The 17,212-nt window shown below is 60.0% G+C and overlaps 3 protein-coding genes across 3 annotated transcripts; 2 read left to right on the top strand and 1 right to left on the bottom strand.

The window, feature by feature from the left end:
* The first annotated feature begins 1,712 nt into the window (after nucleotides 1–1,712).
* Nucleotides 1,713–4,409, top strand: PLA2G3 (phospholipase A2 group III). The gene is made up of 7 exons (XM_039561340.1): nucleotides 1,713–2,139; nucleotides 2,213–2,345; nucleotides 2,423–2,557; nucleotides 2,660–3,120; nucleotides 3,231–3,360; nucleotides 3,475–3,609; nucleotides 3,772–4,409. Exons 1-7 carry the CDS (start codon nucleotides 1,713–1,715, stop codon nucleotides 3,974–3,976), a joined length of 1,626 nt encoding a protein of 541 aa, XP_039417274.1. The 3' UTR covers nucleotides 3,977–4,409.
* Nucleotides 4,410–4,509: 100 nt separating this feature from the next.
* Nucleotides 4,510–12,632, bottom strand: INPP5J (inositol polyphosphate-5-phosphatase J). Its single transcript, XM_039561102.1, is given in 15 exon segments — nucleotides 4,510–5,596; nucleotides 5,728–5,832; nucleotides 6,059–6,151; nucleotides 6,503–6,640; nucleotides 6,856–7,045; nucleotides 7,341–7,450; nucleotides 7,855–7,966; nucleotides 8,530–8,705; nucleotides 8,777–8,893; nucleotides 9,491–9,599; nucleotides 11,076–11,186; nucleotides 12,033–12,156; nucleotides 12,159–12,307; nucleotides 12,309–12,338; nucleotides 12,340–12,632. Coding segments are annotated over 15 exon segments (2,463 nt in total). The 5' UTR covers nucleotides 12,618–12,632; the 3' UTR covers nucleotides 4,510–4,975.
* A 2,533-nt stretch (nucleotides 12,633–15,165) lies between these two features.
* SELENOM (selenoprotein M) lies at nucleotides 15,166–16,959 on the top strand. Its single transcript, XM_039561338.1, has 6 exons — nucleotides 15,166–15,205; nucleotides 15,270–15,442; nucleotides 15,524–15,559; nucleotides 15,639–15,673; nucleotides 16,076–16,154; nucleotides 16,244–16,959. Exons 1-6 carry the CDS (start codon nucleotides 15,166–15,168, stop codon nucleotides 16,454–16,456), a joined length of 576 nt encoding a protein of 191 aa, XP_039417272.1. The 3' UTR covers nucleotides 16,457–16,959.
* The last annotated feature ends 253 nt before the right edge of the window (nucleotides 16,960–17,212 follow it).

The following is a 17,212-nucleotide window of genomic DNA, read 5'->3' as shown; positions in this document are numbered from 1 at the left end:
TAGAAGGGCTCTGTGGATCCCTGTGGGGGTGGTGGAAAGCTGGTTCTCCCATGTCTGGGGTACCCCTGAGCAGAGCCCTTCCCCAGCCTTCGTATGCCAGTTCCCATCCTGCCAGCCCTCATCCAGCTTCATGAACACAGCTGCCAGGACAGGGGAGACCTTTGTGACACCTGGGGTGATGTTATTGGTGGCTCACAGCAGCCCTATCACAGCCACAGGGTGGACTCTGCCCTGTCTGCGGTGCATTGCTGTCAGGGAAATCCTGATAAGGTGAGATAAACCTACACTGCCAAGCCCCATCCATCAGCCCCCAGTGTCCCTGGGTTAGGGTTAGGGCTCCACAGACCACCTCCCCTGGCCCCCCTGAACCCCAGCAGGGCAGAGCATCAGCCTGGACACAGACATGACTCCAGACTAGCCCTGGAAGAAAGAGCCACACCAGGGGAACCATGGTTTCCTTCCTTCCTTCCTTCCTTCCATCCTTCCTTGGTGCATCTGAACTTCAGTGGGCCAATTCTCCAGAGCAGGGCCAGCATCCTTTTGGGATGCAGCAGTGATGCACAGGATTACCAGACCCACTGGCTGCCCTAAGCAATGCTTCCCTGGAGCACTGGGGCCCTGGGATAGGTGGGGAGTGAGCTCTGCCCCACAGCCCAGCTACCCTCCCAGGGTATTTCCAGGGTAGAGAGATCCTGATTCCCATGGGGATATTGTACCAGCATAAGTTGGGCCACCAGGTGGAAAGCAGCTCTGCAGGGATGGACCTTGGGATACTGCTGGGCACTGGCTAAGGCAGGAGCCAGGGATGTGTCTTCACGGCAGCCACCCAAGCTGCAGCAGGCAAAGCTGGGCAGGGAGCACTAGGGGAGCCGTGCTGCTCTAGCTAGGATCACCTGGGCAATCACTCACCCAGACCTGCTGGGGTGAGTCCAGCAAAGAGCCGTGATGGTGGTGGAGTGACTGGAGCACCTGTACTGTGTAGAGTGTCTGCAGGAGCAGGGTCTGCTGAGGCTGGAGCAGAGGAATTTTGGGGGATCCTGTTAATAGCCAGGCAGGGAGGATGCAAAGAGACAAGAGTTTGTCTCTTCCCACTGATGTTCAGTTCTGCAACAAAGTACAATGAGCACAAACTCGGACATGGGAGGTTCCTTTGAACATCAGGAAACACCTTTGTACTGTGAAGGTCAGGCAGTAGTAGGACTTGCACTGGGGGGCTGTGGAGGCTCCATCCTCAGGGATACTCAGCCCTCGAACAGGTGTGGTCCTGGGCCATGGGCTGCTTCGGCACGGGCTGGACAGGACAGTGCTGTGTGTCCTGAACTGCACGCAGTGCACACTTGAGCAGGGACACGGCTACAGCCTGTGCGGGACACACACATGGTTGGGCATGCACGGCACATGGGCATACGCTCACACACGTGTGTACACGTGTGCTCAAGGTAAGTGTGCAGGCACCTGTGCATACCTGCACGCACCCAGAGCCGTGCACGTGAGAGCACACTCATGGGTGCCCAGGGAGAGAGCGCGTGGGGTGGGGATGCGTGTAGCAGGGGCCGCCCAGGAATGGAAGCGCCAGGGCTGGGGACTCCGGCCGCACCCCGCCGCTCTCCCCCGCGGTGGGGCGGGGCCTGCGCGGCGCGGGCCAATCAGCCCTGGGTCCGCCGCCAGGCGCGGGGTTAAAGCCGGGAGCGGGGGGAGGAGCGGCGCGCGGGATGTGGGTGTGCGCGGCGCTGGCTTGCGCGGCGCTGTGCGCATGCGCGCGCGCTTGGCCCGGCGGGGCTGTGTGTGCGCGGGAGGTGGCGGGGGCGGGCGGCGCGTGGTACGTGGCGTTCCTGAGTGCCGGCACCGGGCCCGTGCTGGTCGAGAGCGTCTGGGCCGCCCCCGGCCGCCTCCATGCCTGCTGGGCCCGCCACGATCCGCGCCTCGCCCGCGCCTTCCGCGCCGCCTGCGCGCACCGCCCGCCCGCCGCGCACGGGGCCGCGCTGCGCCGGGCCCTGTCCGTCCTTTGGCGGCGCCGCGCCGCCTGCACCGACCCCGTGACGCCGGGACCGCAACGCCGCCGCCGCCGCCGGGGCTGGACGCTGCCAGGCACGCTGTGGTGCGGCGCGGGGGACTCGGCGGGGAACTGGAGCGAGCTGGGTAGGGAGAGGCGGGGGGCGGCGGTGGCACCCGGTCTCCCTCCCCTGGGCCGCGCTCATCGGCGCCTCCGCAGGGCTGTTCCGCGGCCCCGACCGGTGCTGTCGGGAGCACGACCAGTGTTGGGCGCAGATCACGGCGCTGCAGTTCAGCTACGGCATCCGCAACTATCGCCTGCACACCGTTTCTCACTGCGATTGCGACGCCAGGTGGGCCCGGGGCCGGGGGCGTGGGGACAACGGGGGGCCTGGGGAGCCCCGCCCTCCTCACCGGTCCCTGCCTGCAGGTTCCGGCGGTGCCTGCTCGCCATCAACGACACCGTCTCCAACATCATCGGCGTCACATTCTTCAACCTCTTGGAGGTGCCCTGCTTTGTGCTGGAAGAGAGCGAGGAGTGCGTCCAGTGGCACTGGTGGGGCGGGTGAGTGCCCGGGTGCCCCGGCCCTGAGCGTGCCCTGCCCCGCTGCCTGCCCGGTCACGGCTTGGTTGGTGTGCAGGACCTCACAGTACATGGTGTCCCCAGGTGTGAGCGTTACGGTGTAGTGCCTCTGGCCAGGATGGTGCAGCAGAGTCAGTACCACCCCAGCCTGCCGGCAGAGGAGAGGGGCAGCCTCACTGTGCAGCCCCCAGACAAGGGAAGGAATTTCCCTAGAACTGGGCGTAAGCAGCTTCGACAGCAACTGAGGGTGAAGCTTGGGCGCCGCCAGGCATGGAGACCTAAGACAGCCCAGCAGCTGCAGGGCCCAGGTACCCCTGCATTGGCCAGGAATAAGGCTGAGCTTACAACCAGGCACCCAGCAGTGCAGTGGCAGCTAGAGCCTGGCCCCACAACAGCATTGACCGTGTCGGGACAGGATCTGGTTGGAGCAGAGCAAAGGGCTGGAATCTCAGCACACCCTTGGTATGGCAGCATTGGGCCTAGCCCAATCACAGCACAGTGTGGAGCCACACCCGTACCTGCTGTGAAGGAGCATAGGCAGCAGGGTGAGCTGGTACTGTGGGCAGCATGTGCACACCTCAGGAGGGGTGGCCCAAGGCCTCAGGCTGGTGGGGTCATGTGCTTGGGGTGCCTCTTACCTCCCCACTCTCCTCAGGCCCAGGCAGGGGGTGCAGGTGCAACAAGCATCTGGGTAAGTGTGAGCACCAGATTGCACCCCACGAGGTGAGGTACCAGCTGCACAACGTGGACAGCCGGACACTCCTCCACTGCAACTGCACACGCAGGTGTGAGTCCAGGAGTAAGAGGGCACTGTGTGCATACACACAGTTGGGGATCAGAGGAGGTGGGATGCCTGCCCTGGCCAGCACCTGCTGATGCCTGCTCTCCTGTGCCTGCAGGCTGGCACGGTGCCTCCACAGGGTGAGGGAGTGCAGTGACATGGACGTGGCTGTCCTGGCTGACCACATCACCATGGACTGCTTTGTTCTGGAGCTGCTTGCTGCCTGCAGCCCAGGCAGGGGGTCACAGCACAGGTAGGTGGGGAGGTCAAGAGGCCAGGGCCTGTGTGGGGTAGGAAACAGCAGTGCACACAATGGCCCTTGCTCTGCCATGCCACAAGCAGGCTGCAGGGCAGGGGCAGTGGATGTTGGTGCTGCAGGGTTACATTGATGGTCACAGCTTTGCTTCTTTGACAGCTGTACCACAGTGACCAGGGCTGTACTTGTACCTGCACGACAGCTCAAAAAGACTCTAAGAGGCTGGGGCCCTCTGCCTGTGAGCTCCAAGGCCAAGCATCCACACTGGAAGACACAAGCCAAAGGAGGCACCTTCTGTGAGCAGTGCCAGCATCTGGTCATAGAGCACACACCAGGTACTTGGCCCCACACAGTGCCTCGATGATGCCCAAGCAACGCTGCCTTGGGAAGGAAAGGGAGGAAAATGTGCTGTGCTGCAGCCTGGAGCTGCTTGGGATCTGGTCCCCGAGTCAAAGGATGGCACTGAGCATGTCTGCTGGCATGACTGCACAGAGCTGAGGACCACAGCCAGAGCAGGCAGAGAGCCTGAGAAGCCTCTCAAGGAACTGTGGCTGCCATCCATGAGCATCAAAAGCAAGGGGAAAGAAATAGGAGGGCTCAGGAATGGGGAAACCAATTGTCCTTCCTTGGTGTGCTCTGGGGCAGGGGGGATGGCAGGGTCCCCCACTCCTAGACTGGTGACCCTTCAACTGGGGGGCCTGAGCAGTAAGGTGTGACACTGACCTTCTTGCACAGGCAAAGTAGGAGGGCTGGGGTCAGTACCTGCATGCAGCAGAAGAAATAAAGGGTGGTCAGAGCATGGTGTATGGTGCAAGGGCTGACCCTGCTGGCCCCCTCTTCATGCTGTGGCCCCCACCCCGGGGCTGATCCTGCCCCCAGCAGTGAGCACAGTGCAGCTGGGGTGGGCAGAATCATTTATTTTGTCACTTGCACTATGTTCAGGCTGAGGCACAGTGGTAGAGCAGGGAAGGAGCAAGCTTTGATCTCCAGGGTACCCTGTGGTGGTCCTCGCTCTGTGCCCATCACCATTCCTGCCAGAGCCCTGCCCTGGCCTCTTGTGCTACCTCAGGTGTGAGGCCAGCACTCCTCCCATGGGATAAGAGTCCTGCACTTGGAAGTTCATGAGGGGTTCCCCAAACCATATTAGACCAGCTTTGCCCACCCTCCCCTGTGTTGTCACCTCACAGCCCTGCCCAGGGCAGGAGCTTGGGCTGGGGGCAGCAGGGGGGGCCTCTACCTGCCAGGCACACAACAGGGGTGAGTAATCACTGCAATAAATAAGGGAGGGAGTGTCTCAGCAGGAAAGTGGCAGAGGAAAGCACACAGCAAGCGCGCTATGGGGAGGAGGGAAGGAACCACTGCATCAGTGGCCCATGGCACAGCTATGTCTGTCCAGTTCCTGGGGGTTGCGCCCCTCCTTTGGGGAGGTGCCACAGCCTGGAAGGCTGGTGGGACTCATTTTCCGGCAGGGGTAATAGCCCTGGTCTGCGCTCTCCCACCGCCGGCCCAGGGCCTGGTCAATCATTTCCAGGCGCAGTGCGGGCAGCAGGCCTAGGTTCCGGGGGTCAGCCCTGGCCAGGGGGCTGTCAGCAGAGACACGCCGAAGGCCACCTTGCTCCTCCACAGTTTGGTAGAAAGAGCTGCCCTCCAGGCTCTCAGCTGCCTGTCCCAGCTCCTTGCCTTTGACTCCATGGTACCCCAGCTCTTCCTGTGGCAGATGGATTGTAGGGATATTCCTGGGGAGGCTGCGACGGCTCTGGGGTGAGGGACTGCGGCTTGTACCCCTGTCCCGGCTTGATGGCCGCAGGATGAGGCCCTGGAACTTGGCCAGGCTGGGGCTTCGGCTCCGATGCCGTTTCATCTTGCCTGGGCTGGGGCTGCGGGATTTGGGGGCCAGGAGGACAAGTGTACTGTCATCCTCTTCTGAGCTGCTGCCTGAGCTGTCTGTGGAGCTGCTGCCCTCCTCTGACCTGGGTAGGGAGATCTGCACCCCTGCATCAGCACTGCTGGCTGACACTCACAGGGGATTGTTGGGTACCACAGCAACTGACCTCCCCCATCCAGAGACTCCCCCACACCCATTCCCCCTCCCCCTCACCTCTTGCCTGTGCTTACCTGGAAGGGCTCAGTCACACCAGCTATGCTACTGGAGGTGTTGCTGTAGTATCCAAGAATGTACTCGCCATTCCCCTTAGGCAGTGCTTCTTCAGAGAAGATCACCTGCAGCCCAGAGACACCTGATGGGCACCAAGGTTGGCACAGAGGTGCTCCCCACCCCACCTCCAGCCCCAGCCAAAAGCACAAATCTCTACTGCCAACACCATGAGCCTGCCTGAGGCTCAGCACAAAGCAGTAACGAGGTGTCTGCCTCCCCCATCCAGGGGCACAAAGGGATGCACCATGGGGCAGAAGTGCCAGCAAGACAGCAGGGCTGGCCCCAGCTCACCTGTGCACACAGCTGCTTCTCCAGGCAGCGTTCCCCCTCATCACTCCTGGCCCAGACATATGACACATAGTCTTTAGGGTGCCGAAAGCCCACCTGTGCACATACATAGGAGAACACAGGTGAGTGGGGCAATGTGAGCCCCACTCGGCACCATCACCCTTCACTCTCCTCTTGCTCAGCCCCCTCTGCCTCACACAGGATGACCCAGAGCTGCCTTGCACCCCCCCACGTGTGCCCTGGGGCCCTGTGGGGCCCACAGAGCAGGAGGAAGAGGGAACTGCTAGACCTGAGCCTCCTGAAGCAGGACCACGTCATGATGCCAGGGGGAGGGCACAGCTCCATGCCCTCACCATGTTCGCTGGTGGGGGGTAGCTCAGAAGGGACCCCACAGTGCTGTGCAGTGCTCCCCACTCCCTCCAGCCCCAGCAGCCCCCAAGCCCCTACCCGGTAGAGTCCTATCCAGTCCCAGGAGCTCCGGTGGAAGCCAACAGCCATCTTGTACCTGACAACTGCTTGCTCAGGCCTGCTCCACTCGTCAGCCACATAAATCTCAACCTGGGGCTTGTCCACCTTGGAAGCAAACTGTCAGAGACAGGTACATGGTGAGCAAGGGCATGGCAAAGAGCTGCCTTTGTTGCCCAGGGCCCCTGTGCATATACCCACAGAAGGCCCCACTCAGGGGCAAGGCAGCTGAGCTTGCCAAACAGAAGTAAGCCCCACACACTGAGATGCCCCTGCAGGGCATCCCAGCCCTGCAGGTCCTGCCTGTGTTCCCAGCAGCCCTGGACAGTGCTCACCTGCACAGCGAAGATGGCAGCTACTGGCTTGTGGTCGCTGACCGTGTATTCCATGTGACTGCAGTAGCACAGCTGGCTCACTGACAGCACACCCTGGCTGGGCCGGTGCCCACCTGTGCCCCACCCCTTGCTGGGAGGTTTTATCTTCCACAGGATGCGGTCAGTCCAGGCAGGTTTTCGCTTCTTGGCACTGCAGGGCACAGAGAGGCATCTCTTGCCAGGCAGTGGGCTCTGACCCAAACTGCCTCCCCCGGCACTACACCACATGTGGGCAGGGGATGCAGCTCATCTTGGCACTCCGCTCAGCACAGCTGCAGGGACAGACCTGCACTGGTACCAGCATTGCCATCACATCCCAGTTCAGCCTGTGCCCACCCCAGCATGGCTGCTCTCCTCACCCATCCACACCAGCACCCACCCTGGCTCTGAGTCCCACTGCTCCTGCATCTCTCAGCCCCACCTCATGCCCAGCTCTCCTCTCCTACCTGCTGTCGTACTTGTTGGTGCCCACATCAAACTTGAAAGTGGGTGGGAAGTTCAGGGGTCCCTCCTGGAAGCCTCTGAGAACAGGCCAGGTGCTTTTGGCAATGTTCAGCTGTGGGGAAGAGAGCACATCAAGGAGCACAGCAGCCCCCATAGCCAGACCCCTCTGCAAACACCACCAAGATCTCTCCACCCTCGCACACTGTGACATCCCTATCCCGTTCCTGCTAGCTCCCACAGCTCTCAGGGTTTGTCCATCTATGCCAGCAGCTAGTCTGTAGACTCAATGCCTCAGCTCTTCCTCACTCACTGATGAGGGAAGTGTGCCCAGTTCCATCCAAACTGACCTGAGACTCTGCTGTCCCTTCCTCTCCCCAGAGACATGAGAGCCAGGGCCCTTCCTGTCCTATGGGCTGCAAGAGGACATGCCCTGTCCCACAGCTGCATGGGCAGTTTTGGGGAGAGTCAATCACTGCTTGGGGTCCAGTGTAGGCTGCCAGCATGCCCGTCCCTCACCTGATCCTTCTCCCAGAGCTGGCTCAGGACATTGCTGTCAATGGCATACTTCACAAAGCAGATGTCCAGGCTCTCGATGCGGAAATTGAGGTCCCCAAACCAGAACACGAGGCTGTGGATGGGAGTGAGGGCAACAGACTGAAAGGGCTGAGGCTACCAGAGCCAGCACAGCAGGGATAAGATGTCCCCAACCTAGGGGCAGCCTTATCCCACAGCCCAGATGCTCTTGGGAACACTGGCACAGGTCAGTGCTCAGCTGGCAGCCTGGCCAGCCGCCAGGATTCTGCAGGTAGGACCAAGCATCGTTAGCCAAATGGGCCAGACTTCCCCAAGCTGAACCTGAGGGTGAAAATGTCCACAGTGAGGCACCCGTTGGATTCAGACAGCACAGCCAGGACACCAGGACAGTGCTGGCCCCTCTGCCTCACTGGTCCCAAACCCCAACAGTGCTAGTAAGGCTTGAGCTGTACCAGCCCTGAATGTGATGAGACCAAGACCCCTCTAAACACCTATCCCACCACACTGAGTCCATGCTGGGCCAGCTCTGCATGCAAGACCTGATCTCCAGGCTGTGCTGGGATGCAGGGGACAGACCCCAGACCCTACATGGATGTGGTCAAGGACTGGGACTGGCAGCAGAGCCCAGACCGGGGAGGAAAGTGGTGGGGTACGCACTCATGGTCCAGGATGCCGTTGGCCACAGGCCCCTCAAACTGCTGCATGTGCAGTATGGTGGCAAAATCCTCCTTGCGCTGCTCTGCCTTCTCCAGGTGTGCTGGCAGGTGGCAATTCAGGAAGCAGACCATGTGGCCGAAGATGGAGAGACGAACGCTCACCCCACCCTTGTTGCCCTGCACCAAGAGGATCCCATGACTCCTTGGGAAGCCAACCCCCTGCCATCTCCCCCCAGGGCCACACTCACCCAGTATCCCCCCAGCCCTGTCCTGGTGCAGTCTGTCTGGATGTCCTGCAGGAAGGGCAGGTGGTAGTACTTGGCAAACACCAGCAGGATCACACCTTGCATCCGCACTGTGCTGACCTGGAATGGGAGCAAGGGCTGGAGGTAGGATGGCAGAGAGCCTAGGGACAGCAGGACAACTTCCCCTGCTCCAGGCCATGGGGCAGCACCTCCACCCTTCATGTGCCTCCCCATCCCACAGGTGACTAACAGCACATTTGGTTCAGAGATCTGCGCATACCCTCCTGAACACTGACAGCCAAACCTGAGCCTCAGTGATACTGGGCTTACGTATGCTCTGAGGCAAATGCCCTGGGGAGCTGAACCTGACTGGAGAAGCTGAGCCTGCTCAGAGCCTTGCAGGCTACTGCCAGCAGCACAGGCCGGTTCCCACATTCACCTCCTCACCGTAGTTCAATGTAGTCAGCAACAAAGTCACCTCAAAGCACCAGAGAGGAAGCATAAGCACAGGAAAGGGAGCAGAGTGACACAAGCCAAACAACTCACTGTGTGAGATGCAGCAGCGGTCCCTGCTGCTTGGATGGCTGTAGGCTGTCTCTCCAGCCAGCTCTCCCACCGCACCTCCCTCAATCCTGCAGTCCAGCTCTCTGTCTCTGTGTCCCACCTGCCTGGCAGGCAGAGAGAACACCAGCTGCCAGCTCCTTTGGGACTCCTTACCAGGATGAAGTGGAAGGGGCTGAGCACATCCATGAAGAGTTCGCTCCACTGATCTGTGAAGAGGGCATCCTTCAAGCGCTTGTTTATCTTGGAGTTTACCTCCTGCAGCCTGAGAGGAAATGTACAGGTCCTTCAGCCACACCAGGAAAGCATCTGTGTCCCAGTTAGTGAGAACTCAGGAGAGGTGCCAAAGCACAATGCTGGGCAGCAGGACAGGGTGTGAAGGGCAGTTCAAGGGAAGACATTGATTTTAGAGCACAAACCAGCTGTGTCTTTGCTCCGGTGATTCTGGGCCATGTGCTGGCAGGAGGCACAAGTGGCCCTGAATCCAGGAGGCCTTGGCCCTTTCTAAAGCAGAAGCAGTTAAGCTGCACAGGGTTGAGCAGAAGCCTGAAGCCCATCTCAAGGTGGAAGAGGGCTTACGGGGCCTTTCAGTCAAATTAGTCTCTACAGAGAGGTCATGTCCCACCAGCACCAAGTGTCCAGATGTATTTGAGCAATGCAGCTCGGAGCAGCAGCAACCAGAAAGTTAATAGTGCTCCTCCCAGCTCAGCAATTAATGAAGAGAGGGAAAAACATCCATAGAGAGCAGCACAATCAGGAAATGTCTTGCCCAAAAATATCGAGTGCTTGGAGCACAAAGACACAGGTCCAAGGAAGGACGCAGCCAGGCAAAAATGCCAGGAAGCGAGGAGTAAGCAGGACACCTTGCCCGGGCCAGAACATGGTCCCAGCAGATCCCTCACTGTCAGCTACACCCCTCACCCTATCCATGCAGCTCAGGTTGACCTCTGCAGCCCACACAAACTCATTCCACTGGCCTGCAAGTCTGAGGGGACTGGGAGGCTGGCTCCAACACAGCATCATAGCCCTGGCAGCCTCAGCCCTTACACCACTATGCTCCTGTGGCTGGGAGCTCTGGGGCAGTCCTGGAGGCAGATCCAGCTCTTCCACCTCACATCTATAGGCAGAGGCTGCTTCCTGCTCCCTGTGCAAGGACCACACATCCCCAGCCTTAGCAGGAATTCACATACCACTGCAGTCCTTGAGGGACAGCCACCCTCACCTCACCAGCCTCACCACAGTGCTGTGGCACTGCCCTGCCAGCAGGTCTATGTACCAGGGGCATGGAGCCAATCCAGCCACGGGAGAACAGCAGATCTATGCCCTTGAGGCCTGCATGCCACATGCAAAAGCAGAGAGGAGAATGCTCCCAGAGGACTTAGCCAGGCGAGTCAATTGCCTTGACAGACCTGACCCAAGGACCACCACGGCTCACAGCAAGAGCAGGGCTCACCTGGCCCAGCATAGGCAGCCTCAGGCTTGATGAGGATTCAAGTCTAATCAGTACTCAAGGGTTTCAGTTCCTCTCAGCACTCCCATTCTACCAGGAGCTGATTCTCCATCCCCTTTTCTGATATGCTATCATTTGTGATGCACACTCCTCCCTACTCCCCATGCCCCATGGGAGGCTGAAGCTTCCATTCCTTGTCTGCCAGAGCTCTGGGGATTCCCCAAAAAGGGGATTTGCCAGAGGGGGGGGGGGAGGGTAAGGAGAAGGGGAAGCCGCACCTCATTCTCTTACCCGATGGCGATCATGTCCACATCGTTTGTCTCGCCCGTGTTGAGGTGCAGCAGTGATGTCACATCATTTGGGGGCATGGCTGTACCTACGTTCCAGGTGACCACTGTGATGCTTGGGAGGACAAAGGAAGAATAGGCTAACATGGGGGCTTGGAGGGGTTCTCTGTACCCCTGTTTAGCCCCCAGCTCTGCCAAGGAAGCTTTTTGCTGGCAATAGAAGGAGCCAAGGCTGAAGCTTAGTCATGGCATATACACCAGGTCCTTAATTCCCATATGAGGGAGACAGGTCCTTGCCTCCAAGGCCCCCCAAGATCTGCACCTGAAATTCTAGAAATCAGCACAAAGAGCCCTTGTCTTCATCACCACCAGCTAACACAGGCAGGCTGGCACAGCAGGCAGGCTGCAAGACAGGGTGTCTCTGGAAAACCGCTTCCCCCCCTCTTCTCCAGGAAAGCTCAGGTTCCCGGGGAAAAGGACCCGGATCTCTGTTCCCAGCCCCTGCCAGCCACAAAGGCCAGGGCAGCACATGCGACAGCAGTGCTGCAGCCCCGCAGCGGTGTCCTTCACCAACGCAAAGCCACATCCATCACAACACATTAATGCCATTGCGCACGGGCACCAGCAAAGGGCCCGCAGGCTCTTTTGATAGTGACAGGAGGAGCCTCAGACACAAGGGACACGTTTCAATAGAGAAGGAGAGCAGCGCCACGCTAGCCCCAGTGCTCGGGGACAGCGGGGGTAGGTGGCACCCACTCTGCAGTCGATGTCTCTATCACGACATCCCCCACGAACAGTGGGTACCAGGCATCCTCCCCGCCAGGAGCATGCCTGCAGCCCCGCACGCCAATCCTGCTGAACCCGCCACAGTGGAAGAAGGGGGCACCTCCAGTGCACAGCGGGTGCTGCTCCCACGGCACTGCGCGCCCCGTCCCCGCGAGCGCCCCGCAGCCCCACTCACCGGAACGTGCCGTCCTCCGGGGCCCGGTCCGGGCAGTCCGGCAGCGGATCGCAGACGTCGCCAGGGCCGAGCCGGCCGAGGGGCCCGGCGAGGACGGGTAGCTCAGCCGGCTCCGCTCGGGGGTCAGGCCCACCCGCCCGCCGGCGAGGAACTCGCTGGACACGGCCTTGGGCAGCGTGGGGGCGCGGGGCATGGCGGGGCCCGCCCAGGCCGCGATGTGGTCACTGGACTCCGCCTTGGGCAACATCTCCCGCCGCTCCGGCGGAAAGGCGGCTCGGCGCTGCCGGGGACGGGGGCCACCCGGGACGGGGGCAGCAGGGCCGGCAGCGGGAGCCCCTCCGGCGGGGTCCGGGCTGGAGGCCGCTCCTCGGTCCCTGCGCGCCGCGGGCAGCCGTGCCCAAAGGGGTCGCACGCGGCATCCGGTCGGGAGCTCCTACGGCCGCCCGGGACGCCGCTGCCGAGGAAAGACGCCGCCGAAACCCCAGCATCGGGCGGGAGCCGAGCCGCGCTCCCGGGGCCGCGCGAGGGCCGGGTCGCGCCGGCGGCCGGGCCCCGGTCGGCGCTGCCGCGCCTGGCCGGGTCCATCGGCAGGAGGAGACCGGAGCGGCCCCGACCCAGCCCCACGCACCTTGCGGCCCCACCCGTGACGCATCCACACAGTGACGTCAGCACCTGCCACCTGCGTGGCGCCTTAAAGGCGCAGAAGCGGCCCCGCCCCTCGCGCACCTGCCGCCCCGCCCAGCTCACGTGACCGCTCTTGCCTCGCTCCCTCCCTCTGCCCCCGAAAGCCTTTCCTTGCGTGTGCGCATCTGTCACACCTGTCCTTGCGCACCTGTCCTTGCGTGTACGCACCTGTCCTTGTGCATGAACACGTGTCCTTGCACACCTGTCCTTGCAAGTGCACCACATTGACCATGGGCTCAGCGTCTCCTCAGGGCAAAGCAGGTGAATGACATCCTGGGCTGCGCTGGGGTGTTGTCAGCAGGTCACAGGACGTCACGAATGCGCCTGTGAGTGCTGTGTCCAGTGCAGAGCTCCCAAGAGCAAGTCCTGGAGACATGGACATGCTGGAGGGAGTACAGTGAAGGGCCCCAAGCAGGAATGGCTGGAGCATCTTTCATATAAGGATAAGCTGTGAGACCTGGGACTGTGCCTCCCAGAGCAGAGGAAGCTCGGGGATCTCATCCATGTAGATAAATACCTGAGGGAAAGTGTAGGGGCCAGGGATTGGCTCTACCCAGGAGTGCCCAGTGGCAGGACCACAGGCCACAGGCACAAACCAGAGTGCAAGAGGGTCCCTCTGCATGTCAGGAAACACTTTTCCCCTGGCCCAAGATGCTTAGGAAGGTGTGCAGTCTCCATCCTTGGATATTCACAAAAACCACGTGGAGACTGTCCTCGGCCCCTGGCTCTGGGTTACCCTGCCTGAACAGGTGATGGGACCAGAGAGACCCCAGATCTGCCTCCATCCTCAGTCAATCCAAGACCCCATGACCTATGTATGGGATGTGCCTGTGCATGGGTGTTTGTGTGCAGCTGCAGTGGGGGGCAGGGGTTTGAGATGGGTGTGTGCAGGGGTACATGATGGTTTGCACATGGATGTGCCTCAGATGAGTGTGTGCAGTGTGTGCATACAGCTGGGTGTACATGTAGATCAGCATGTGTGTGCACACCACTGCACATGTGACTGAGGTGCTGGTGTGTTCCGGTGCACTGCTGTGTAGGCTAATATGTGCAGCTGTAGGCATGGCTAGGAGCAACTGGAAGGGGGGTAGCAGTGTGTCTGTACCCATGTGCTATTGTGAAAACTGCGTATAGATGTATGCAGGACTGTGTGCACGCACCTGTGCATGTGTGTGTGTACAGCTGTGTATGCAGGAGGGTGTGTGAGTGTGCACAGCTGTGTGTGTGAATGCACACACTGACATGGGTGTCTCTGCATGTTTTTGCACTATGTCAGTGTCAGTGTGCCTACTGTGGATGTGTGCAGTGCAGGTGTCATGGGGGTGTGTGCGGTGCAGGTGTGTGAGATGGTGTTTGTGGTGTTGGGGTGTGTGGTGGTGTTGGTGTGCATGTTGGTCTGTGCACATGGTGTGTGGTGTTGGGGTGTGTGTATTGGTGTGTGCTGTTGGCATGTGTGTTGGCATGTGGTGTTGGGGTATGTGGGTTGTTGGTGGTGTGTGTTTTGTCTGTGTGTCAGTCTGTGCACAGTGTGTGTGTTGCTGTGTGTCTTGGGGTGACCTTATGATGTATATCCCATATCGCTGCCTATGCCCAGAAATTAATTTTTGTGCCTTTCTATGCCTCTAAACTGAGCCTGAAAGGGGGAAGGAAAAAACTGAGCAAAACTTTCTCAAAGCAGTTTGCAGCTCGTTCAAGGTTACAAAAAGATAGCAGGTTTTTTTTTCCCTAGCTGGGGCAGGGGAGGGAGGAAGCACCCAGCTTGTTTTTTCCAGTCAGTTTTTGGCCAGTTTTTCTTCTTCTTGTTCTCCGGAGAGAGACTGAGAGTTGGACTTTGGATTTCCTTCTCTGGAATTCCAGATTTTTCCCCTTTTCTACTGGACTGCTTGATTGCTGTAACATCAGAGCACATCGGGAGGACTTTCCACCGGGCACAGAGGGCCTGGCCCCGGCCCAAGCCCCAGCTCCGAGGAGACCAAAGGGAGGACTCGAACACTTTCCCAGGTTTTTTCCTCTACCGCGAAAATTTTACCATCTAACATTATTTTCCTTCCCATGTGTTTGTTAAATAAATAGTTTTATCTTCTTCACTTTCCTTCGACGAAAATTTATTTTTTCTCGAACCTGGTGGGGGAGGGGTGGTTGTGCCTTCTCTCAGAGGATATATATTTCTAAATTTGCCCAAACTGGAACACTGTGTCTATGTGTAGTTGTTGTGTGTGTGGTGTTGCACAATGGTCTGTGCACAATGTGTATATTGGTGGTGTTGGTGTGTGGTGTTGTGTGTGTGTATTGGTGATGTTGGCCTCTGTGTGTCGATCTGTGCACGGTGTGTGTGTTGCTGTGTGCATGCTGCTGTGGGTGGTGCTGTTGGTCTGTGTGGTGCCGGTTTGTGCACGGTGCGTGCTCGCGGGAGTTACGCGCCACTCACACGGTGCGTACGTGCGTGCGCATGTCCGTGTGTGCGAGCACGTGTGTGCGCATGTCCGTGCGTGCGTTTGTGTGTGCACGTGTTTGTGTGCGCGAGTCGCTGCTCATGCGCTGTGCCGTGCGCGTAATCGGGCCGCGCCAGACGTGGCAGCGGCGGGAGCGATGCGGGCGTTGCCGTCGGGGCTGTGTCTGTGGCTGCTGCTGGTGGCGGCGCTGGCGGCGCTGGCGGTGGGCGGCGGCTCGGAGCACCCCCGGCTCCGCGGGGCCGTGCTGCGGGACCTGACCCACGCAAGGTGGAGGTGAGCGCGGGCGGGGCTGCGGGGCGCGCTGGGGGCCAACCGGTGCCCGCCGGGTGCCTGATGGGGTGTCCCCTCCCGCAGACCTGCGGCGGGTGACGGCTGAACCGTCTCAGGGAGGTAGGTATCGGGGCCGGGCCGGGCTGGGGAGCCGGGGCTTCCCCGCGCTGAGCCGGGCCCGGCCGGCCACTCTCCGCAGGTGAAGGCGTTCGTCACCCAGGACATCCCGCTCTAGTACCCACCGGCGGCGGCTGCAGCGCTGGGGTCCCTGTGGGATGGGATGGGAGCGGGACAGGTTGTGAAGGAATGTAATATGGGAGGGGATGGGCTGAGGGAGGATGGGGTTTGGTGGGGAGTGGAGGACGGGTCGTTGGGGGATGTGATGGAGGATGGAATGGTATTACATGGGGGACAGAATGGGATGGTATTCAGTGAAGGACGGGATGAGGGACAGAACAGATGGGGTGGGAGGGGGTAGGATATGAGAGAAGATGGGCTGGGATGGAGGATGGTACAGGATAGGCAGGAATGGGATGTGAAAGAACATAGAAGGGGATGGGATGGGATGGGATGGAGATGGGCATGGGGGTTGCATGGGCCTGACCAGTGCTGCCCACTCCTTGACACATTGCCCAGCCATAACCTGGAGATGAAACACCTGCCTGGTGCTGACCCTGAGCTTGTGCTTCTCAGCCACCGGTATGAGGAGCTTGAGGTGAGTGGGCAGTGCAGCACCTGCTGCCACAGGGCCTGGGGTGGTCAGTGCCCCACAGGTGCCAGGCTACAGCCCCTGTCTGGGTACAGAGAATTCCCCTGAGTGACATGACCCGGGAAGAGATCAACCAGCTGGTGCAGGAGTTGGGCTTCTACCGCAAGGAGACACCTGATGCCCCTGTGCCGGAGGAATTCCAGTTTGCCCCTGCCAAGCCTCTGCCAACACTGCTGCCCCCCCAAGCACCCACCGCTCATGGCAAGACCCTACCCAAACGTGACAAGGAAGAACACCCAGACCTCTAGCAAGGAGTGCCACACTTGAGTCAGGGTCCTGCAGCCAGTCTCCAGTGTAGGGAATAAGGGTGTTATGGCAGCTGGGGATGGTGTCACAGGGTGGCAAAGGTTTTTCCCCCCCGCTCTTGCTTGGTGCTGTGTAGCCTCTGCCCCGAGGATGCCCTAGACAGATTCAGCCTCAAGCAGGGGCTTCCTGGGTACTTGTAGGCATTCTGACAGGCCTGTGTGCTGGTTGATGCCCTCCCGTCCTTGAAGCCCATTATCCCTGGCCAGTCAGGAGGAGCAGCATTCCTTGCAGTCCTTTGCTGTGCCCAGAGGTTTAGCTGCTCCCAGCACTGGGCAGCAGTATCCCACCTGCATGGGACAGGATGAAACCCTCAGCAGAAAGCGCCAGGTGCTAAGGGTAGATGTGCTGAGTCCCAAAGGTGGGAGAGCTGCTCCAGGAAGGGGGCTTTACCCTCCAGCAGGGTTATATCATATCCAGCTCCTAGTAAAGCATTTATTTGCAGTCATCTGCACTGTGTCTTTTTTTAAGAGAGGGCTCGGTGGGGTTCATCCCACACTGCTCTGTTCCGAGGGGAACTGGGTGCATCGAAGCTTCTCACAGAGGCAGGAGGCAATGGCACGGTCATAGTCACTGCTGGTGAGCCACAAACCAACCTACAGACCACTGTGCCATTCCTGTGCCAACCCTCCCCAGCATGATAGAGGGGTGAGGGTGGTGGGCACCATGGCATGGGATGAGCTGCTCTCACAGGGTGCAGG

This window comes from Corvus cornix, chromosome 15 (assembly GCF_000738735.6).
Source record: "Corvus cornix cornix isolate S_Up_H32 chromosome 15, ASM73873v5, whole genome shotgun sequence".
NCBI classification, from domain to species: domain Eukaryota; kingdom Metazoa; phylum Chordata; class Aves; order Passeriformes; family Corvidae; genus Corvus; species Corvus cornix.
Note: the sequence above shows the minus strand (reverse complement) of the source record. Positions and strands in the feature narration are given on the sequence as shown.